At 56.3% G+C, this 23,472-nt stretch overlaps 1 protein-coding gene across 2 annotated transcripts; it reads left to right on the top strand.

Moving 5' to 3' along the window:
- The first annotated feature begins 9,581 nt into the window (after positions 1–9,581).
- On the top strand, positions 9,582–22,861 carry TRIM40 (tripartite motif containing 40). Of its 2 annotated transcripts, none has more exons than XM_059179542.1 (7): positions 9,582–9,766; positions 11,100–11,437; positions 13,118–13,339; positions 14,374–15,542; positions 21,151–21,303; positions 21,572–21,591; positions 21,759–22,861. In XM_059179542.1, the coding sequence occupies exons 4-7, from the start codon at positions 14,808–14,810 to the stop codon at positions 21,907–21,909; spliced, it is 1,059 nt and encodes a 352-aa protein (XP_059035525.1). In that variant the 5' UTR covers positions 9,582–9,766; positions 11,100–11,437; positions 13,118–13,339; positions 14,374–14,807; the 3' UTR covers positions 21,910–22,861. The 2 variants fall into 2 exon arrangements, with proteins under 2 accessions (XP_059035525.1, XP_059035524.1); XM_059179541.1 differs by having other exon boundaries at positions 9,587–9,766; positions 21,569–21,591.
- The last annotated feature ends 611 nt before the right edge of the window (positions 22,862–23,472 follow it).

Below are 23,472 nucleotides of genomic sequence, written 5' to 3'. Positions count from 1 at the left end.
GGCTTTCTTGAAGCATCTGATAGTTGTGAAAGTCTGCTTCAAAGTGGTAACAACTTACTTTTGATCACGTACAGAAGACTACCCTTCACTCCCCCTTTTATGCTTTTTGATGTCACAATTTACATTTTTTTTATTGAGCATCCATGATCAAGTTATTGTAGTTATGGTTATTGTTAATACTTTCGTCCTTTAACCTTTATGCGAGTGTTAAGTAGTTGCATTACAGTGTTCTGAGTCGGACTCTATGCCTGGCTTTACCAGTGTGCTATTTTCCTAGGTTTTCATTTTACAAATTAGTGGTCTTTCATCTCAGCTTAAAGACCACGTTTCAGCGTTTCTTATAAGGCGGGTCCAGGGTGGGAAGTCTTCCTGTGCCCTTCATGTCTGCCCTGGGGGGCAGAACCCGAGCTGGAAAACCATGGATTTGTGTTTGTTCATATGGCTTGGTCTCAGCACAATAATGAGCATGACATCATTCACACACCCTTTTTTTTTTTTTTTTTAAAGACTTTATCTATTTGACAGAGAGAGAGAGATCATAAGCAGGCAGGGAGAGAGGGGGAAGCAGGCTCTCCGCTGAGCAGAGAGCCCGATGCCGGGCTCAATCCCAGGACTCTGAGATTGTGACCTGAGTTGAAGGCAGAGGCTTTAACCCACTGAGCCCCCCCCAGGAACCCCTCATTTATGCACATGTAGAAACACAGCAAATACTCCATAGGGTTCATGGCCCCATATATAAGTGATGGAAACATAAACACAAGGCCTGGGGCACACACTAGACATGTGACTGCATTTGTTCTGGGAGGGACAGGAAAAGGTGTAGCGCCTCCAGTACATCTCTAACATCTAATTTTATTTGACAAAAACCTGAGGCAAATATGGTGAAATATTCACATCTGTTAACTCTGGGCTGCGGTTACAAGGATGCTTATTATGTGATTTTCTATTCTTTTCCATATTAACATTTTCAAAATAAAACAGTTCAGTTAAAAAGGGAAAAATATTAAAAAATGAATAAAGGATAAAAGTAAATTCAAAGTAATTCCTAAATTCTGAAATTAAAAAGTTCAAAGTCCCTAGAACTCAGGAAAATACAAATAAGGAGATACAAACACAATAATGAGGTAAAGCTTTGTACTTGCCAGATTGGTGGTTTTATTTTTTAAGTAAAAGCTGATAAGGATGGGGACAAATCAGACCCTTCACACGTTGCTGGTAGGAGTGTGAATGGTCGCAGTCTTCGGTCAGAAGGCGTCAAGGGAATGATGTAAGCGGTGAGCGAGTGGTGGCCAGGAAGCACATTGAGAAAAGCAGAATGTTTCCAGATTCGGGATAGGACTGTGGAGTGGCAGTTAGGTAAAGGGAGGCCTGCACAGAGGAATCCTGTCCCTGGCTCCCCGAGGAGAGACAAATTTTGCTTCATTAGAAACAGGAATTAGAGAGACGCTTGGGTGGCTCAGTCGGTGGAACTGCTGCCTTCGGCTTGGGTCATGATCCCAGAGTCCTGGAATCAAGTCCCGCATGGGGCTTCTTGCTGGGCAGGGAGTCTGTTGCTCTGCCCGCTTGTGCTCATGCACTGGCTCTCTCTGACAAATAAAATCTTTTAAAAAACAAGAATTAGAAACTGAAATAAAAACAGCTCTGTTTGAACTACCTTGGTGGCTGAAATGTGTGCGGAATTGGTGGACTGGGTGAGGTTCTCATCTGACCCCACGCACAGGGACTGCAGAATCGAAAGTCCTCTGCAGAATCCGACACATGCAAACCAAGACCGGTGAAAAGCAACCATAAAAGTCAATGCATGGGCTCATAAAGTCCATTCGTAAGTAACAGTTAGTGCAATTTAACAGGGACTGAACTGCTCAAAACCAGAACGGTCATGGGATTAAAAAACCAACATCTGTGTGGTTGCTTTTCTTCCCTGGAGAGACGCATCAGGAGAGGCACTCGGGTGGCTGTGTCTCATAAGCACCTGACCCTAGATCTCAGCTCAGGTCTTGATCGCGGGTCTTGGCCTCAGGGTTGTGAGTTCAAGCCTTGTGTTAGGCTCCACCTTAGGTGTGGGACCTACTTAATAAATAAATAAAACACATGAGCATCGTGTAGAGGCTGCTGTCCCAGTGCAGATGGGGGGGGGGGCGGGTTCCACGGCAGCCTCGCATGTCGCCCTCTGCCAGGGGAAATCGCAGGCTGCCTAACACCCCAGCTCCAATCTAGCTGCTAGCAGGGTCGGGGTAGAAGCCCAAAAAGACCTGGTCCTCACTCCACTCAGTTATCTAAAGGGATGGATCATTTAAAAAAATTTTTTAGTTTTTTTTTTTAAAGATTTTATTTATTGGACAGACAGAGATCACAAGTAGGCAGAGAGGCAGGCAGAGAGAGAGGAGGAAGCAGGCCTCCCGCTCAGCAGAGAGCCCGATGCGGGGCTCGATCCCAGGACCCTGAGATCACAACCCGAGCCGAAGGCAGAGGCTTAACGTACTGAGCCATGCAGGCGCCCCCAAATTTACTTTTTATTAGTGAATTTGTTCATGAACATACAGTGTAGTATCGATTTCAGGTGTAAATACAGCAGTTCGGCACTTCCGTAGAGGCCCCTCTGCTCTGCTCGACAGGACAGGTGCTCTCCTTCACCCCATCACCTGCTCCCCCCACCCCGCCCCCACCTCTGGTGACCATCCGTGTGTTCTCTGTAGTTCAGAGTCTGTTTCTGGGTCTGCCTCTCTTTTTGTCCCTTTTGCTCATTTGTTTTGTTTCTTAAATTCCACATATGAATGAAATCCCAAGGGTTACTATCCAAACTCCATAAAGGACTTCTACAACTCAACACCCCCAAAACAAATAATCCAATTAAAAGTGGGCAGAAGACTTGAACAGATTTTTCTCCAAAGAAAACATCAAGAGCTTGTTTAAATCACCGGACTGGGTAATTTCACTGCGAATCTAGCCGTGCTTCAGGACCCAGGTGTCAGATTCATGCTGGTCCAGGTGCTGCCGTGAGGATGTGTTTAGGTGAGATTAACGTGTAAACCAGCGGACTCTGAGTACGGTGACCCTCCCTGGGGTGGGGGCCGTTGAGAATTCTCCTCCAGCTGCAGCATCAAGTCGTCCTGGGCTCTCTACCTGCTGGCCTGCACCCCCCGCTCCGCCACCGCCAATTCACGCTGGCTGGTCCTGACGACCGCCTGAGCCCATTTCCTAAACCCTCTCTGCAGACATCATACTGGTTGTTTCTCTGGGGAACCCTAACACTGTGTGTCCCCCACCCCCAGGCATCACACTACTTGCGCAGTACATGACGTCAGAGCAGACTGGCAGGAAATGGCGCTGCCGCTAAGGATCTCAGCAGAGCCCTGTCAGAGCCTGTCAGGGCAGCTCGCGGAGCCCAGCTCGGAGCCCTTTTGATAAAGGCCCCCACGGATGGACGGACCGCCTTCGGGAGGAATCCCACAGCTGGAGGGGCAGATGACAAGCTGGTGTTTGCAGGGGGGACTTGAGTGCAGGGGCGTGGCCCACATGTCAAAGTCCTAAACCGCAGGGCTTGGGAAGGAGCAGGCCGCGGAGGCTGGCTCTAATCTAATCTGGCTGGTGTCCTTGTGAGCACAGAGATACCAGCAGTATTCTGCACGCGGCAACGGCCGTGTGGGGACAGAACAAGAAGCTGGCCGGTGGCCAGCTAAGGGGAGAGGCCCCAAACCACATTGATCTTGGACTTCTAACCCCTAGAACCCTGAGCAAATAAATACGTTGCTTACACCACGCAGTGAGGCAGCTCTAACGGACGTCCAGACTAACTCCCCTATCCACAGGTCTATGGGCGGGCCTGTGTCTCCCCACCAGCTCTCAGTGCCCAGCTCCTCGAGGAGCTGTGGGAGGGGGCTTCCTGCTCCGTGCACCACCCCCCACAGTCATGCTTCCCGCCTCCGTGTCCCCGCCACAGTCTTGTTCCGGGCCGGCTGCTTCCTCCAGTGCCAACCCCACCATGCACCCCTCCGGGCGGCATTTCTACCCGCTGGACACAGCTCTGGGCGCCGGTGACCTTGGCCATCGGGGACAGCCGGACGAGTCAGCCAACCAGACGAGACTATGTTGGAGGCAAGGGGAAGCAGGAAGGGCGGTGGAGGAGGAGGGAAGGGTTCCATGCTCAGCAGGGCGCCCGAACAGGCCCCAGCGGGTAGGCCTGCTGGAGGGCGCTTTCCAGCGACGTGTGCACCCGGTCACGGCGGGCCAGCAGAGTTAGGCTGATTATCATCTCCCCTTCGTGCTCTGGATGTACTGCAGTTAATGTACGTGCTTTTACAATTAGAAAATAACACGACAAATCTTACACCAAAGCTTCCGTCCCCTTGCGGTGTCTGCAGGACAGCGTCTGCACTAACGGCCTCCGGCGGCCTCCCCACCTCTGCCCAGACTCATCTTTGGCTCCTCTCAGGACAAACTGTTTTGTCCCCTCGGATGGATTCTCTGTCACCCACATGTGTCAAGTCAGATGCCAGACTTGGCAGAGAAAAAGTACGGGACCCGCAGTTAAGTCTGAATTTCAGAGAATGAATAATGCAGTTATTTGAGACATACTAACAAAATTATCTGAAATTCAAGTTTTGCTGAGCTTCCTCTCCATGTTTTATCTGACGACACCACAAGTGAGTTTCCTTGGCCGTCGGCTGGAATAATCTTTTGCATGTTTCCCAATCTTTCTACTTAGACAGGGGTTGGCTTGGGGGGTACAGAAGGCCAAGCCCGTCAGCTCCCCTGGAAGGTATGCCTGGGATGGTGGAGGCTTTCCTGGAGACCGCACAACCCTGGCTGGCTCAGCAGGTGGAGCATGGACCTTGATCTCAGGGTTGTGAGTTTGAGCCCCATGTTCGGTGTAGAGATTGTTAAAAAAAAAAAAAAAAAAAAAAAAAAAGAATGGCCTTTGATCAGAGGCTTCTGACCCTGGCCTTGGGTAAAAAGGTGAATGTCCAAGGGCTCTGAACTTTTCCCGCAGAAAAGAAACTCTATTCTCGTCTACGGGATAGTTACTTCAGTCTTCCAATCTTCCAAGATTTCCTTCTTTTAGTTGTGGTAAAAATGTTCTTAGTCATGTTTTTAACTTGTCAAAAAAAAAAGACATTTTATTGGTTTTAGACGAAGACAGAAAAGAAGCTGTTAAAATGGACAGTTTTTCTGTCTGTCTGCTTTCCTGGTGGCTTCACAGGGGCCCCCGACACCCCTTCTTTAGCTGCACAGGCCCCGTCTGCGGGGACAAGGCCGTCAGTCTCCTGCCAGGCAGCCTTGCGCTCACCGGCATCCCAACGAGCGGACCATGTGCGGCGCCGTGGGACCTCGGCTGGCTGTTGCCATGAGTCCACGGTGCGCACGGGGACGCGGCGTCGTCCTGCCCAAAGCTGAATCCCTGGCAGGCTTCCCCTCTAAGACTGGGAGAGTCAAGGCTCCCATGACCATGTCTCTCCATCTTGCTGTCCTCGGAACCCACCCCGGCTCCTGGGGCAAGATAGTGATTCTTGTTGCTATGTTAACTGAGGATTTTATAGAGGCCTTTGTGCTGAAGTGACAAAGATCTTCAGGCTGCCTCGTTAACTGAAAATACAACGCTCAGGGTGCAAAATTTTGCTAGTAAAAGGGAGAAACACAAATAATATACTTGATTTACTGCTAAAGAAACACTGGAAGGACACACAGAAAACAAGAGAGTTTCCTGTGTGACAGGGATGGGGTCGTGGCCGAGGGGTGAGTAGAGGCAGGGTGCTTGTAAATCCTCTCGACGGACATTTTTTTATGTCTTAATTATTGAACTAAGTGAATTTAAGTGTGAGGCATCTGGGAGGCTCAGTCGGTCAAGCGTCTGCCTTTGGCTCAGGTAGTGATCCCAGCGTCCTGGGATCACGTTCCAGTCAGAATCTCGGTCCTGGAATCGAGTTCAGGTCATGATCTTGGGGTCCTGGGATCAAGTTCATCCCATGATCCCAGAGTGCTGGGCTCGAGTCCCGCATCGGGCTCCCTGCTCAGCAAGGAGTCTGCTTCTCTCTCTCCCTCTGCCCCTCCCCACCTCGTGCTCTCTCTCAAATAATAAAATCTTTAAAAAAGTGTGTAAGTGTATAACTCTTTAAACATTAAATTACATCAGGGGTCCCTGGGTGGCTCAGTTGGTTGAGCGACTTCTTCCGCTCAGGGCATGATCCTGGAGTCTGGGGTGGAGTCCCTCATCAGGCTCCCTGCTCGCAGGGGTCTGCTTCTCCCTCTGCCTTCCCCCTCTTACGCTCTTTCACTCTCTCTCAAATAAATGAAATCTTTTTTAAAAAAATGGAATTACATCATAAGAATGATATTACTATTTTATTTTCTGGCTCTGTCACTTTGTTGTGAAGGAAGCCAGTCGGGAAGCAGGGAGCTGCTCTCTCCAGATGCCAAGATCTTCCCACTTCCTGGGCTCACCCTGAGCCACCGAGCCCACCAGAATCCATTCCCATGACTTCAGGACTTTGGGGCTCCACACTGTGTCAGTCTTTTAAAAAGATTTTTCTCCAATTCTGCTCTGCCACTTGTTATAATTCCTGGCTGTCTGCCACGTGTTCCCAGCTCGACTTTGATTTCCCGGAGTGTAGCATCAGCACGTTTGCCGCTTGGTCTGTGTCCAGCAGCCCGGATTTCTGAAGCCCCCGTGGTCCCATCCTGTTAGTCCTGCTCTCTTCTCCCTCTGGAGCCCACTTATCTCTGCTTGTGAGCGAGATATTTGGAAAAGTATATGAAAAAGTCATTCAAAGCCTACAATGATGTTAAGTTTCTTCCCAGGAAGATTTTCGTTTTTAACACAAGCCAAGAGTCACCTTAAACAAGGTCAGCACGAGATTTAGGGGCCTGGGACTTCATTTCTAGCTCCTTTAAAGGCTGCCCGAAATACAGCTTGGGATCTCAGCAGCCTGCAGCAATCAGCAAATGTCCCCAGACAGAAGCAACCCCAGGGGCCAGGCTCCCCTCTACAGCACCCTTTCCTCTCCCGAATTTTAATTTTTCAGACACTTCAAAAATATTTTATCCAGACTTTTTAGTTGTCTTCACTTGCAGGAAGTCGCAATTCCTCAGCGCACCGGTGGAGACGGAAACCCCTCTGACCCAGGCTCTGGTTTCCCCGGGGGCTGGCTTCAGAACACCTGCTTGTCTTTGCTTCCCTTAGCAGGCCAGTCTTGAGCTCGCACACAGCCCCCCGCACCCCGAATCTTGCGTCCAGAAGAGCTGGGGTCGGATCAGCCTTCCTGACCAGGCTCAGGACCAGGAAGCCCGTGGGCGCGCAGGTGGGGGCCCCCGGATTCTAGCTCCGTGCAGCACCCGCATCAGGAGCAGCGCTGTGACATTAGGGCCCCTGATAGGTCTCAGTTTGCAGACCAGGATGTGACAGGAGGTTGGAGCGGAGTCCGCTCTAGAGGCAGAAAGAGGAGCCAAACAGAAAACGCCCCGTGGTGCTAATGATGCATTAAAAACCTGTAAGCGAGCAAAGATTTCGGCGGCCTCCGCTTCTGGACACTGCTTCTTCCGTCCACTGGTTTGGGCTGAACCGCTCCGAGAGCTTTTGCTAAGTGGACTGGGGCAGGGTGTTGGAAGGGCTGAGGGTCCCGCCGCGAACCTGCTCGGAGGCGGTTTTCCGAGGCTGCCTCTCTGCGGGAAAGCCGGTGTTGATCTTTGCCAGAGTCCATTACGGGACTGGCCTTGGTGACCAGCCTTTCAGGACGCGGGGGGCGCGCCGCTCCATCTGTACGACGGAGATGGCAGCTCCGGGCAGGGCCGGGTGCGCAGGGCCGGGCGCGCAGGGCCGGGTGCGCGGGTCCGACGGGACAGACGGGCCGGGCGGGGTGGGCGCGGACACTCGGGGCACTGTCCCCTGGGCGGCGGCTCCGCGGCGGAGGGTGGCTGCGTGTGGGGGCCGAGTGGCCCCGGTCGGGGGACTGTCTGTCGTTGGGTGACGGCGGTCGGAGGCCGTTAGGAACGTTGGGGTGCTTGGGCGCGGGCGGCCGGTGGGCGTGCTCGGGAAGGAGCCAGGCGCGCGCCCCCGCGCCTGGGGGACTCCGGGCGTTGTAAAAAATCAACGGATTGGGGGCAATCCCGATACTGTTGCCCCACTTTCGATGCAGGGGAGCCCTGCCTGGAAGTCGGAGGCCGCGCGGGTGGACGGAAAAGGCCCGAACGCGGGCTCCTGAGGGCGGGGCGCTGGGCTCCCTGGCGGGGCGCGCACCCCGCTTTGCACCCGGCGCGGCCGCTAACTGCCGCTGCGCCCCGCCTGCCGCGCCACGTACCTGCCGCTGCCCGCACCTGCTGTGGCCGGCTCAGGGTCCCCAGACTGCCCGGGCCGGAGGACTGGGGGCGGCCCCAGGTTGGTGGGGCTTGAAGCAGACGCACTGCTAGACCCCCGTCAGGAAAGAGGACTGGGCTCCCTGGCTGGCCCAGGGGAGAGAGCGTGTGACCCTTGATCTCAGGGGTGAGTTCAAGTCCCGCAAAATAAAATGGAAAAAAATAAAAAGATAAAAGGATCTCAAAATGAGAAAATGTAAACGAGCCAAAGGGAACATTTACTTGTAACGATGACGAATTAAAAATGTTAAAAAGCTGGGGCGCCTGGGTGGCTCAGTGGGTTAAAGCCTCTGCCTTCAGCTCAGGTCATGATCCCAGGGGCCCGGGATTGAGCCCCGCATCAGGCTCTCTGAGTCTGCTTCCTCCTCTCTCTCTGCCTGCCTCTCTGCCTACTTGTGATCTCTGTCTCTCAAATAAATAAATAAAATCTTTTAAAAAAATGTTAAAAAGCTGACCACAAACACCAAAACAACCACACATTTTTAACTGTCTGACCACTTGTATATTTTCCCTCTATTTTTAGCTTAGTACCTTTTGATTCCATCTTTATTTGACAGGAATTTTTAAATACATTTTCTCCGACAAGAGTGAATAAATTGGTATTTCCTCTAGCAGGCTTTCAAATGGAAAGTTTAGAAAAGTTAATTTCAGCTTTATAGTGATTATTGGTAATGTCGATTTTCAGTATTGTTAACTTGGGGAAAACTTCTGTCAAGAGATTCTTACATGAGCTCTATGATTTCAGGGCATTTCAAGTTTTCTTGGGCAGTGACAAACCTTAAATTGCTGAAGGTCATCGATGTGTTTATTTTTAATTCCTTGTTGCAAAAGTGTTTTATGAGTTCTAGATTCTTTGTGGATGCCAGTATTTCATGCTAAATCAACATGAAATTTTAAAAATTTCGGTGTGCTTGTAGGTTTATTCTTCTTCCTCAATTGATTTTCAAGGGCTCTAGGAGTGTCTTCTTCTAGTTAAAAATTTATTTCCTCCTCAGCTGTTGATTTGGGTTTGATCTGAAATTTTTTCCCTTTTGTTCACTTTCTGATATCAGAACAACTTCTGTTGATTTCATACAAAAATATGTGAAATGTAATTTTATTTTATGCTGTAGATAATTGTATAGAGTAATACAAACAGGGATAGATATATTCCTGAAGAAGGGAAGGTCCACTTTGACCAGACACCGATGGCCTGAATCGTGCACTTTCAGTCGACCGTGTCTAGGCTGGGGAGGATGTGCCGGCTCGGGGAGGCACACGACGTAGTCTTACCATGACGCATCCACTGGGCCCGGCGCTTCTGCCCCGAAGTCGGCTGAGTGGTGTCAGTGGACGGCAGAGGTGTTCCTTAAAGCCCTTTCTACACAAAGACACCCAGCAAGAACTGATGAACCCCCATATCTCAGCACCGCCAAACCACGTAAGCCTCTGTTTCTCTCCCGCTGGATCGCCCCCCAAAATGCCACCTGACACAAAGGAAAATAAATAGAAGACATGGCAATCTGCACTGCGGTTCTAATATGTTCTGCACGTTGCATAAACGAGCGGGACCATATGGACACGTGGCTGGGGTACATCGCGGGGTGGGGCTTGGGAAGGGCCAGTGGGAATGAGGAGCTTGGTGGAGGACCGTCCCGTGTGCTCCCCCGCTGTGCACCCTGGCCGCCACACTGCCCGCCCTCACCCGCCTCACCTCCCAACACTGCATGCCTCCCTCCATGAAGTCTGGAACTGGAGGTTCACAAAGTCCCCAGTTCCAGAGAAGGGGCTAATTGCGTAGTTCTGTCCTTTGTTTGAAACAGGTGTTTCCAACCCAGGGCTGACAGTCAGCACCCCCACCCCTGCACACAGGTGCCCCTGGGGCGTACAGCTCTTCCTACAACCGTGACTGTCAAAGTATCCACGAAGGCTGGTCTGTCTGGGATTCTCAGGAGCAGCTACTCCGCATGTTCTTTTATTCCACCAGCTTCAGCTAATTTTATTTATTTTTAACTTAAATTCAGTTAAATTAACACGCAGTGTATTATGGGTCTCACAGGTAGAGGTCAGTCTTTCATCAGTTGCGTGTATCTCCAAGGGCCTATCACCACTCATGCTCTGCTTCGTGCCCATCCCCCGGTCACCCCACCCCGCCCCTCTGTGACCCTCGGTTTGGTTCCCAGAGTCCAGCGTCTCTCATGGTCCGTCTCCCTCTCTGAGTTCCCCCTTCAGTTTTCCCTCCTCCCCCTGTGGTCCTCCCGCTGTGCATGTGCTCCACACGAGTGGGATCACACGGAGTTTAGGACTCCAGGACCCTTTAACCACCTGGAGGAGGACTCTCGCCTTCCTTTCAGGCCGCGGCCTCCGTGCCATCGGGTAGAATCCCGGGGCCTCCAGGAGACCAGCTTTCGCTACGGTCCTGAGGTATCCCCTGAGTCTCGCAGCTGCAGTTCCTGCGCCCCTGACCTTCCGTTTCCTAATTCCAGAGCAGAACACTTGAGGCTCCGTTCTCACTTCTTTGACATTTTACCCGCGAGCCTCCTGCCTTGGCCCCCGGCTCTGGCCGCCCTGCCGGCTGTCTCTCCCGGGCCGGACCCTTCTTCCGCTTGGCTTGCACGGCTGTGTGCCCCTCCTCCTCCCCAAACCTACACACTGAGTTAACGTGCCTCAGGCGGGAATCTCTTGCCCTGAGGAATTACAATGCCAGCTTTAAAGCTATCCTTTTTATTTTCTTTATTTTTTAGTTAAGTTTTTAATTTTATTTATTTTTAAAGTAGGCTGCGCACCCAGCATGGAGCCCACGTGGGGCTCGAACTCAGGATCCTGAGATCATGACCTGAGCCGAGATCAAGAGTTGGATGCTCCAAGGACTGAGCCGCCCAGGCGCCCCATCACCTATTTTCAACCATCCCCACCTCTGGAAACCATCCTTGAAAGGAACGTCACAGCGCCCCTGGGTCTGGGCAGCGTGGAGCGTGGTCCCCTCCAGAGAGGTGCGCAGATCTGCGTCCTGTGTTGGGACAGCACCAATTGCCTCTCACAGAGAGACAGGGCCCCGCACGGCTGAAGGACCCCTCCTTCACCTGTGCCAGACTGGGGGGCAGGGAACCAGGTAAGAATAATTCAGAAGCTACCTTGAATTTGGGGTGCTGATGATGTCTCCAAGGGGCAGGAGGAAGGATCTGGCTGGCTCTGGGGCTCAGGGAGGCCACGGCCCCGTGTCAGCGCCACTGCCAAGGGACAGAGGGGACGGCTGGCTGTGGCCTTTACCCCAACGTCCCAGCACGGGGAGCTGTCCTTCCAGGGACGGCCACAGCAGGGGAAAGGGAACCTAGGGGCCAGCAGAGAAGGCAGTTTCCAGTGTGGGACTCCCAATGAGGGAACGTTTCTGAGTGGTCAATTTGGAGGCAGGCTGAGGACACGTCCCGAGGATTCCTGGTTAGGATTTAATTGGAGACTTTCAGAAGGAGCATTTGAGATGCCCACCCCTGTGTTAGCTAGAGGAGAGCGTGCAAAGAAGGGGAGACTTAATCCCATCGCTCAGGGAGCGAGGCAGGAGCTGAAGTCGTGGGTTGGCGGTGGCAAAGGTCCCAGGGTGGTAAGTGAGGTGGTAGGGCAGCAAGGGGGAGCGTCCCCCCGCACGCCTGAGTGCAGATCAGAGGGGATCTGGGCTCGGAGCTGCTCCTGGACGGGCCTGGGGCCGGGTCTCCGCCGGCCGTCCTCCGGGGAGGCAGCGGTCACGCGGTGGACAGCCTGCCCTGCTGTCGGCGGGGCCCCCGAGGGTGAGCAGGAAACCGGCCAGCGGGGCTCACACTAACGTGAGGAGTTCAGAGCGGCCGCAAGGCGGACGCGGGCCTTCCCTCCCAGCGAGGCGGCAACCAGGGGTCCAAGCAGGCGGAAACGGGGCAAATCACCCAACGCGACTCCTGACTGCAATATGTTACAGCAGCTCAACTCGCTCAAGACCTCCCGGAGCACGCGCTCTGTGCGAGGCTACGCTGCGTGGCCGTGGGGCAGGGGATAATCGCACCCTCCACTTCCAGCTGTGACGCGTGGTCGCCTGTCAGGGGACATGGGCCCGGAACAGGAGCTCTCCAGCTCTGGAGTGAGGATCTGAGTTACACTCTTCCTTTTTTTTTAAGATTTTGTTTATTTGAGAAAAAAGAAAGATTTTGTTTATTTGAGAGGGAGGGAGAGAGAGAGCGCACCCAAGCAGGGCGAGGGACAGAGGGAGAAGCAGACTCCAGACGGAGGAGGGAGCCGGACGCAGGACTTGGTCCCAGGACCCTGGGGTCATGACCTGAGCCGGATGCTTCACCTACTGGGCCACCAGGAGTCCTGACACCCAGACGTTTTGCTGAGTCTAGAATCTTATCATTCTAGCCCCTGATGGTCCCTCTTCTAAAATACTAAAATACTTAAGTAATGGTTTAAACTTTGTCCCAGGTTAAAATGTGCAGGTGGGGGTCCCCGGGAAAAGTACCCACCCTGTCTTCTCATCGTCCGGACGTTTGATTTCAGTGTCACTTTAATGGGGTTTTCTTCGTGTGAGCGAGATTGAGCATCGTTTATGAGGTAGAGATATTCTGTGGTTCTTCTGTGAAGCGTCCACGTACGCTCCCAGTTTTCCCACCGACAGCTAATACTGCTTGTGTATTCGGAGGCTCCCTGTGTCTCCCTGTGTTGGCAAAGCAGCCGTCTGAATTTGACGAGCGTTGTAAACATGTTTGTTTTTACAGCTTGATTTGATCATTTGTCTCTTGATGTTGTGATGGTGGCTTTTTTTCCACAGAGAGATTGAAGATGTTTCTTACTGACACAGACTGGACAAGAATGTTATTTAGTCTCTGGTGTGTGACATGCGCCGTCTGGAGGACAGTCACCATCTGCCACCGTGCAGTGCCATCGAGGTGTCACTGGCCGAGCTCCCTCCATGCACGTCTTTCTGAATGGGGTCGACTCTGTCTTTCCCTGCACGATGTCCATGCCGACATGTTCTTGAGCTGGTGTGAAGGTGGGTAGGGCGGACGCCTGCCTTGTAGTCTTTCAGTTAGCCAGTGGGAAACCCAAGAATAGGACCGAGTGACTCTACACACGGCCGGACGGTGTCAGGTGCTGTTCTGCCCCCGTCTGTCCAGAATCCAGCTACTGATGTCCGGTCCACTTACCAAGCGTCTGCTGAGCTCTGAGATGGGACATCCTGGGCGAGGAAGCATGTGGTCAGCGCGACACATGTTGGGATCTGGGTCCCGGCTCTCCGTGTTCCCTGTGTGGCCGTGGGCAGGCTCCCCACCTGGCATCATGAAACAGGACAGGAACGTGGCAGGGTCAAGGGCTAGAGACAGGAACAGATGCGGGCAGAGGAGCTCGGGTCCGGGCCGGGGTTGCTGATTTCAGGAGGCAAAATCCCAGGTCTACCACGGTTCAGAGGGAGGTGCTGGACCGAGCAAGTCACGGAGCTGAAGGGGCTCCGTACTGGGTGTTCCGGGGGGATGGGGAGAAGCGGGGTGCACACAGCCCCCAAGCGGATGAGTTTGGGGAGGCAGCTCACGGGGACTGGCAGGGAGGTGGAGAGGGCTCGAGCTCCCCGGCTCGGGGGAAGCCGCACGATGAGGTGGTGCGGACACTGAGAAGGATGCCAACTCACTCATGCGACGAGGGGAAGTCAGGGACCTGGGCTTGGGGACAGTGACTGGCTGCGGCCGGGGAGGGGGTGACAGGGAGGGGCCGTGGAGTGAGGCCCTCCCAAGTACCTCACGTTTCCAGCCTCTTCCTGTTATTGAAAGATTTTATTATTTAGTCACTTCTCCACTCCATGTGGGGTTTGGACTCAGGGCCCAGAGTCACAGCCAGCAACAGAGCCATCAGGCGGGTGTCAGGGACTTCTGGGGTCAGGGCGGGGGTCAGCCCCAGGACAGTGGGCGGGGCCGTCCCGGGTCGCACGGAGAGGCAGCTTCCGGGACACCCGACAGGGGCTGCGCAGGTGGGGCTTTGGGGACTTGGCTCTCGCTTGCGTCCTGTTTACACCGAGACCTTCTCCCTCCCCAGGTGCAAACCAGCCACACCTTCCCCAGCCAACGTTCACCTCACTCGAGTGCCCTAGACCCCACCCCGGTGGCGGTTCGGGCTTCACCTTCCCGGCAGTCCCGAGTTTCCAGGAAGGAGGGGCCCCTCCCCTCTGGCCCAGGGCTCCCGACTCGCGCCGGGGAGAGCCTTCACCGAAGGCCTTCTGCCTGGACAGCCCAGAGGACGGCCTGGAGGGGCAGCACGAGGGGAGGCGAGTGGTCTGGAGAAGTGGCAGTGAGAATGTTTAAGGCAAGGGCGGCCGTCTTGGGCTCCTCTTTGGAGACGCTCTGAAAGGAAGGAAGAGGCGCTCGGACTTTGCCCGGCCGGGGTTGGCCCTACACGCCCTCTTTCTCTTTCGTGCTTTGATCGTGGAATCCATGTTGCCCAGGAAAGGACACTGACCGAGAGGGAGAGACATGGATGCCGATGGCCGCAGCCACACGCTGCCACCGTGGCCCCCAGGCTCCTGCAGTCCCGGGTGGGCGAGGATGCCTGAAAATATCCCCTTCTCTCCGCTGCCCACCCGTCGGAGACAGTCAGCTTTGAGGCTGAGGATGTCTTGCCTTCCGGGCACTCTGAGCTCTGCAAATACAGAAGGCTCTGGAGAGGACAACAGAAGTGGCTGCGAATCGTCTGCTGGCGCCCCACGCGGGACAGATCAAGAGAGGTTTTCAGAGGCTGGAGGGTGTGCGTCGGGGCCTAGCAGAGACCTCTGCCAGGTGCAGACCCATGGGGTGCATGACTGGGCCGCGGCCCTGGTCGCAGACAATGGGCAGTTGTCGGACCCCGGGGGGCCGAGCCATGCCTCCTCTGCTGCCCATGGACTGTCCCCCTCCATCAGGGCCTTCTTGTCCTGGTGGTCTGTGCACAGGCCCCTCCAGAACCACACAGGAGAAGGGGGGCCTGTGGACAGGAGGACCGCCTGGGCCATGGTGCCTCCGTGGAAGGACCTCGAGGGAGAGCGCGTCTGCCCCACCTGCCAGCAGCCCCTGCGGGGGGCCCTGAGCTCAGAGGGCACACCCCTCTTCTATCCCGACCCCCTGCTTCTGCCCACTGCCGAGGCCTCGGCCTCCGGAGTCCTCTGCCGCCCCCTGCACCGGCAGCCCTGTTCCGAGGAGGTTCTGGGAGACGGCGTGGTCGGCCTCTGCGAGGTAAGGCCCCCTCCTGCCCCACGGGGTAATGCCCCCTCCTGCCCCGCCCCCGCACACGCTTGGAAACTCAGCGCTTCTCCAACCTTCCGCTTCCCCTGCTTCGGACCCTCATCAGACTCTGCCCCACAGCGGGTGCCCCAGCGTCCGTCTGCTGACGGGATCTAGGAGTGGCAGTGCCTGAGGCGCTGCGTCCCAGGCTGCGTGAGAGGCCCTCAGTTTGCTCATCAGGGGGATGGGCGTGGGCCTGAGGACAGGCAGCTCTTCCAGGACCAGACCCTAGGGTCCCCTGCTTGATACAACTAGACGTTCGGTGAGAAGTGGGATCAGCTTTTGCATATGCTGGTGAGGACCCGGCTGTCTACGTGTATTTCATGAGACTTTGGAACTATGGTCTTTAAATTGAATTCCGGCGTAGTGAGCTCGCAGTGCAACATAGCTCAGGTATACATCACCTCCCTGCGGGACCCCCTGTCCCCCAGCAGCCACCTGCCCACCCCCTCCCCGCCCCTCTGGTGGCCGTCAGGGTGTGCTCTGGAGTTAGAGGCTGTTCTGTGGTTCTCTCTCTCTCTCTCCCTCCTTTGCTGGTTCGTTTTGTTTCTTCAATATCACACATGAGTGAAACCAGATGGTATTTATCGATCCCGCCAATGTACTGAAGCCTGGAAATGGGTACACGATTCTCTTTCCCTCTTCCTTTGCCTGCCTGCCTGCCTGCCTGCTTACAGTGGTTATTTTTATCTTAATTTTTATCATAAAAGTTACACGCTCTTGGTAATACATTCAGTCAACACTGTAAGGAACGAGCTCGAAATGAGAATCTTGCTGCTTCCCGGAGGTAAGCATGGGTAGGTTTCTGCATCTCCCTCTTTCAGAACACTGTGAACGCCCTCTGGAAACGCCCCACACCCACCTAGCCCAAGGATTCTCCATTTGTTGGGTAGCTCCTTCTTGTCATCTAAAAGTACACCGTGGACATTTACCCATTTTCCCATCAGTGTGTCCAGATGGATTCTTACGAATTCTTCAGCCACCGCATGGCCCTCTGTGAGGGCGCCACGAGCAGCAGACGTGGGGTTATTTCAAGGTTATTGTTTTGTTTTGAGATTGCATAGACTGTCTGGGTGACGATCCTTCAACACATGTTCTAGAGGACTTGGGGTCTCCAAGAGAATACTTTGGGGACAGTGTGAGGTACCTTCCAAGTTCAGATTGGTTTTTCCCGACCTTTTTATTGAATAATCCAGAGTGGCCCCGCGGATTTGGATCCCAGCCTTGTAATCTGCTGTGTCGGCACATACGCTTGTCTACTTTCTTGACTCCTGTTCTTCTGTTTCTTTCTTTCTTTCTTTCTTTTAAGATTTTATTTATTTATTTCACAGACAGAGATCCCAAGTAGGCCCAGAGAGAGGGGGAAGCAGGCTCCCTGCTAAGCTGAGAGCCCTATTCGGGGCTCGATCCCAGGACCCTGAGATCATGACCTGAGCCGAAGGCAGATGCTTTAACCCACTGAGCCACCCAGGTGGCCCATCCTTCTGTTTATTTCTGCCTGTGTGCCTGGCCAGTCGGAACGCACACCTTTGCACCATGTGTTAATGTTGGCTGAGTCTCAGGACCCTCCCAGTCCTCTTACGTGTTAGATTTTTTGTGGATATCCACTATGTTTATTTTGCCCCTTGGCTTTAAGATTGTCGTTACAGACCTGCCCACCCTTCAGCCCCAATCCAGTTAGTATTCGATTGGGTGGAAAATGGACATATTTTCACCAGGGTTTCATTCTGTTCAGTATGAAAGGTGAGTATTCAAAATCTTCATTTAGATATTGACTCTTTGAGGATGTGTTATGGTATAGGATGAGGAGGGGGAGTCCAGATCGGAGGGGACGATGGGCAGGTGGAGATATGATCTAGAAAGCCAGGGAGGCCGGCTCTCTCCGTGCAGGGCCCTGGGACAGGTGTCCCACAGCCGAAGAGGCCGGCACAATCACGGCGAGGCTTCTCCAGCTCTGCTCTGTGTGGGACGCTGCGCAGTCTCGAAGGAAGCCCAGAGGTGATTCAGAATCCTCGTCCTCAAGTCCGCTTTAAATAGGACAGGAAGACTAAAATAAGAAACAATGTTCGTTCCCTTGCAAAAGACCCCAGTAAGCTCCTGGAGTGTGTTAGGAAAGACCGTGTTTGCTGGCAAAGGACGGACAGGCAGGCGCTGTCCCTGCTGCGGGGCTTCTGCCGCAGAGGGAGGGAGACCAACCAGGCTCTGAGATGGGAGTCACAGTGGCCCGTGTGGGGGGGGGCGGGTGGGCCTCGGGGAGCCAGTGGCGCCTGGCGGGGACCTAGCAGAGAAGCTGGCCAGTTGGGGACCGAGGAAGAGCGAGGGTGCACACAGACCCAGTCCCGAGAAGCCTGTCACATCCGAGGAGTTTATGACAGCCGTCGGCAGGATACACCGCCTGGGAATGGAGGGACCCGAGGGGCCTCCCGAGTTTCCGGGGCGAGAACCTGGGTGGAAATGGAAGGGAGGGCAGGTCTGAAGGAGGCATCACTTCATTTAGGACAAGTTGAGTCCACGTTGGGGCACATTTAGGGTCCTAGACATGCGGCAGGATGAGACGTGTGGATCTCCACAGAGAGCCTGGGGTAGGATCCCTAGAATCCAGCCACGGGATCCCCTGCATAAAGGTGTCTCCATCCAAGGAGATAGATGTAATGTCCTCCGGACTGAGTCTAGAGAGGACCAGGACAAGGAAGGGTGGGCGGGGGTGGGGATGGGGAGGGACATGGGGACAGTCACCTCAGAGAAGAGGAGGCCCGAAAAGAGGCCGTCTAGATGGATTTCATTCCCAGAGCTCTCCGGACCTGGAGGGAGCAGCTTCCGAAGAGAAGCCAGCCCGTGGCTGGGCTGTGCCGGGGCCCTGAGAACGCGGGGCCTGGAAGGTGGCCTGGAGGGCGGACAAAGAGTCGGCCGGGGACCCAGGTGAGGCCTCTGGCTGCTGGGCGTCTCTGCCGGCCTCCGGCCTCTGACCTCCGGTCCTCCGCAGACCCCTGCGGTGAGGAAGAGCTTCCCAAGTGGTGTCCTCCGAGCGCCACGTCTCCCTGTGCACTTCTCCCTGAGCGAAGCAGTAAGTTCTGAGAGTCTGCCAGGGAAAATGAGGCCAAAAGATGACAAAAATTAGAAAACACTCCTAATAAACAGCCAGCAGCTGCGACAAAATCTCCGGAAAATATTTTCCTGACCCTGCGGGAGGGACCTAATGCATGAAACCGCCGCTCTCCAGCGAGCCTCCCGTGCTTCTCTTCGGCCCACACCCGCCCTCCTGGGCTTGCTGGGTTTTCCACTTAATCACCGTCCGTCTCCCCCCAGGGCAACCTTTGCGCGTCTGTGTTGGGTTCTTATTTGTAGAGGGTTTGGTAGAACATATGCTGCCTCGCGTGCTTACGGGCTGAGTGAACACGACACGACCGTAGGCCTCTCCTGTTTCCTGCTCTTCCTGCCTGCCGCGCTGCGCTTGCACGTTCCCAGGAGCAGATGGACGGGACCCCCACTCTCTGTGGCACGGCGGTGCTGCCGCGAGCCGCTTAGCCCCAACTGAGGAAGGGCCCCCCCGGGGCACCGACCCAGAGACAGGATCCGAGGCTCCCTGAGGCAGGCACACCCTGGGGGCCCAGCCCGGGCGCCCGTGGCCAGCCTGCGGGTCAGACGGACCTTCCCGTCACCCAGCGTTACGGGGTGTGAGATCTGTGTTAGTCTGACGGGCGTCAAACAAGGTTTCGATGCCGTGTAACCGTCCGTTTCCGAGGTCCCTGGTGAGCTGGGCGTCCGTTCACGCGCACGAGAGCCCTTCGCGCGCCCTCTTCTGCGAATCAACGACTGATGTTCTTCGCAAACCTTCTCTCGGGTTCCTGTCCTCGTCCTGATGCGCCAGCTTCCCTTTCTACATCCCACAGCTGAGTCTCCTGTTGGTTTCGGACCCTGGGCGGTCCTCTCTCAACCTGGCATTTCGCTATTAATTTTGTGCACGGTGTCGTCACCAAGCCGCAATAGTGAATGTTGATGAGGGTTTGTTTTCAGACGCCACAGGTCACGACTGATTCTCTAACGATATTTTCTGCTGACGTTGCCGGGTTACCTTCACGCTGGGGTCTTCCTTCCGTCGAGAGCCGTCTTCCCGTTTGGACGCAGGAAGGTCTTCTCTGCGTCGGGAGTCAGTTTTCACGACGTGGTCTTCTCCAGACCCTGTCCGTTCTCTCACCAATGATGTCCTACTTTCCTTTCTGACCTCCTTGTGACCTGGGTCTGTCCCCGAGCTCTCACTTCTCCCACGTTCTGTGGGTTCTTGTCCCCAGGACTGTGCCGTGTCCCCAGTGCGGCTTCGTGGGCCTGTCACCCCGCAGGGGAGCCGGCACCTGTAGTTGATCCCACCTGGGGCTGCCCTTGGGGACACCCCCTTACCGTGCACGTAAACCATGAAATCCTGTGTCTGTGGCAGCACCAGCTTCGTTTAGCTTTGCTTCCCTGAAAGCAGACTGTTCAGGGCACTGAAACCCTTTACTGTATCCACAGCTTCAGAGGGTACCCAGGGACCCAGGGAGACACTGATCTGAGACTGAGAGAAGCTGTCCTTCCTGGGGCTGTGGGGCTGCGAGCCACGAGGCTTGTGTCCAGGAAGGGGAAGGGGTGCCCGGGACTGTGTGGCTCCGCGGGGTCAGTCCGCTGAGCTGGCGTACTGTGCCAGCGGTCACGGCGGTCCACACGCAGCGTTTGGGTGTTGGGAGGAAACACCCCGGAGTCCAGGGAGAAAGTCCTGCGACTCTGTCATTTTCCGTAGTTACGCCTCTGCCTTTGCTTTCCCGTCGTCCTCCATCTGGTGAGCTCCGTGCCCCTGACCCCAAGCACCATGCATTCAGTTTTTGGCAGAACTGTCCCATACCAGGTCGCGTGATCAGGCCCTCCCACCACCCAGGCCCCAGGCGGATAGACCACTGTGTGTCTCTCTAGGAATTGCTCACCAACAGATTGGGGAGGTTGCTGAGACACAGGAGAGAGCTCTGCCGGCTCAGGGCACAGGAGGGCAGAAACCTCCAGTCGGGCTGGGGGGAGGCGCAGGGTCCCGGGAGGGGCCGCCTGCGAGGGTCCTGGCGGCCGGTTGCTGGGCTCTGACCCCTGTGTGTCTGGAACAGCCTGATGGGTGTGTCGGGAGGGGTCCTGGGGGCCAGGAGCTGGGTGCTGGGTTCGGCCCCGGGGTCCACTGGCCCAGGGACTCGGCTCCAGTCCAGCCATGTGCTCCTAGTGGGGTTTAGACACGCGGCGGAGGCCAGTCCCACTCACCGGCTCCCAGGCACCGTCAGGGCCCGCGAGCTGCTCATCCCCGGAAAACACAAACCGCAGGCCTTTGTCCCTGTGGGGGGACCAGTCTGTCCCTCTTGGCTATGTGCACCGGACAGGTGGGCAGCGCCAGGCCGGTGATGGACGACACGCCTGTACGGTGGGCTCTGCTGATGGCGTGAGGGGGGGGGGGGCGGGGGAGGGGAGGGCGCTGGTGTTGCCTCGGGAGGGCCCAAAGGCCCAGGGGTGAGGGGCCCCCACGAAACTGAGTCTCTGGGGATCCATCCCACAGGTTCCGGTGGAGGCTGAGCGGGAGAGCCTGCAGCAGGAAGCCCCCCTCGGGCAGCGGCCAGACCAGCCCAAGAACAGGCCGCTCCTGCTGGACGACATGCTGGTCCTGGTGGCCCTGTGCCTGCAGGACTTGAAGCTCAGAGAGTTCATGAAGGTGAGCAGAACTCTGGAGAAGGCCTGGGCGCCCACCTGCTGCAGGTGTGGACGGCGAGGATGGAGACCGTGCTCCTGCTCCGTGGCGGGGGTCCCTGCTGGCCATGGTGACAGAGCCCTGCTTCCTGGTGACACGTGGGGCAGAGCAGGGGGCCAGGAGGGGCCCCTGGGATCTGCGAGGCCTGGGACGGGCCGGAGGGGTTGGAGGTGGCGGAAGCGAGGTGCCCAGCCCACACTGACTGACTCTCTCTCGCTCTCTATGCTAGCAGGTCGGCGACTTCCTGGACAGGTAGGGACCGTCCCGTCCCCCTTGTGCGCCCACACATCCACACCACAGACATGTGCCTGCGCTTGGCCTCCCCGGGGTCTGGCGGGGTCCCTGCCCCGCCGCCTCGGGCCCCCCTGCAGCACGCCGGGGCCGAGGCAGCAGGACGGCTGAGGTTTCCTGGTTTCTAGGAACACTCCGCAGAGTGGAGAGGGCCTGCAGCAGGAGAGGATGCTGAGCCCCCTGCTGCCGTCCTGCGTGGCTGCCACCAGCTGTTTCCTGGACCGCCCAGGCTCACCCCAACCCCCACCCCCGCCTCCCAACTCCCCCTCCTTCTGCTAGGCCAGTCCCCCAGGAGGCAGGCCCAGGAGGTTCTGGGCCCCCGCATCTCCCGAGCAGGACCCCCTGGGCTCGTCCCCGCCAGTCGGACCAGATGCCTGAGCCTCCTTCCCGAGACTTGCTCACGCTCGCAGCTGACCCCGCACACGTCAGGCCTGAGGCCGCCATGCTGCCCGCGAGCAGACGGCAGGGCCTGCGTCTCCCCATGTCGTGCTAGGGCAGGAGCGCCCCGTCCCCCACATGCGCTCCAGGGCTCCATGACCCCTTCCCACGAGCAGGACTGTGGCTAGACTGCGCAACTACAAAGGGCATGGAGTGTCCCTCTGGTGGCTGCGCTACCCTGTGTGGTCACGGCAGGCAGGACTCCTCGGACACCGTCCGCGCTGGGCCGATGAAGCACGAGGGCCGGGCCGGGGACCCGCAGGCGGCCACTCGACTGGCCACAGCCTCCGGCCCTCGGCCCACAGGGAGCAGGGCCCTCAGGCCAGGCTGCAAAAGCACCAGTTCGGCCTACGGTGTGAGCCCATCCCAGGCACTCGGACCCCGACACCGGGACGGCGGTCCCCGCTCCTGCCCGCGGCAGCATCCTGCTGGCCCAGACACTCGGACGCCGGACGCCGACGGTGGTCCCCGGCCGGACTTGGACCCGAACCCCCACGTCCGCGTGTGCGACGAGTCTTGTGCACCCTTGCCCTTGGCTCTGCGGGAACCTGGCCGGGGGCTCAGCCGCACGGGCCTCGTTCTGTCACGTGCACGGTGGGGCTGCTCCCGCGGGCACCACCGCGTCGGGAGGATTAAATGAGGGAACATCTAGAACACTCCGCGTGCTGCGAGCTCTCCCTCTGAGCCTGGCCCCTCCCCACCGGCCATGGCTTCCCCGTGAGGCCTGGCTGTGGCGGAAAACCCCTTTTCCTCCTTCACCCGTCAGTTCTAACAAAGCTCTTCTTTGGAACGATCTCTGTCTTGGTGAATGAAGGTGCTGCTACTGGGGCGGGGGGTGGGGACAAGAGCCTCAGGGGAACCCACGGCCGACAAGACAGGCTGCAGCCCTCCCACGGGGCCTGGAGAGGGTGACAGCCAGGAAGGTGGCTCAGACCCGAGCTCTTGTGGGGCAGGTGGGGACCCTGAGGGCCGGTCCAGGACAAGCAGGCCCCCACAGCTGCCCCGAGTCACCGAGTCACCAGCAGTTGCGTTTCTCAGCGAGGGGAACAGATGCAGGCCCTTCGTGGGGAGTGTGGCCGTGTGAGCTAGCTCCCCGGGACCTGCCCACCCCACAGTGGTTCAGGCCCGTGGGCCAGATGGGTGCTCCGGCCCTCACTGCGTGACCTTGGTTGCACACACCTCACCCCGCCCGTGAGACGGGACTCCTCAGGGGCAGCTTCAGGGACATACTGCACACCATCCTCTCGCAGCTGCGGACCGGCCACTCGTGTCTTACCAGGCCTGCCAACACCAACAGAAACACAGGCCAGTTCTCAGTGGACCCCAGGTGTGGGGCTTCGGGCGTGTATTACCATCACTGAGAGACTTACACGCATCTACAGATTTGAATATAACGTTTTCTGG

Source organism: Mustela lutreola, chromosome 6, assembly GCF_030435805.1.
Source record: "Mustela lutreola isolate mMusLut2 chromosome 6, mMusLut2.pri, whole genome shotgun sequence".
Taxonomy (NCBI): domain Eukaryota; kingdom Metazoa; phylum Chordata; class Mammalia; order Carnivora; family Mustelidae; genus Mustela; species Mustela lutreola.
Note: the sequence above shows the minus strand (reverse complement) of the source record. Positions and strands in the feature narration are given on the sequence as shown.

Coding starts and splice junctions, on each gene's coding strand:
- TRIM40 (XM_059179541.1), top strand. CDS start 14,808: ATGGATGCCGATGGCCGCAGCCACACGCTGCCACCGTGGCCCCCAGGC. Junction 15,543..21,150: donor GCGTGGTCGGCCTCTGCGAG/GTAAGGCCCCCT, acceptor TCCATCCCACAG/GTTCCGGTGGAGGCTGAGCG. Junction 21,304..21,568: donor AGCTCAGAGAGTTCATGAAG/GTGAGCAGAACT, acceptor TCTCTATGCTAG/CAGGTCGGCGACTTCCTGGA.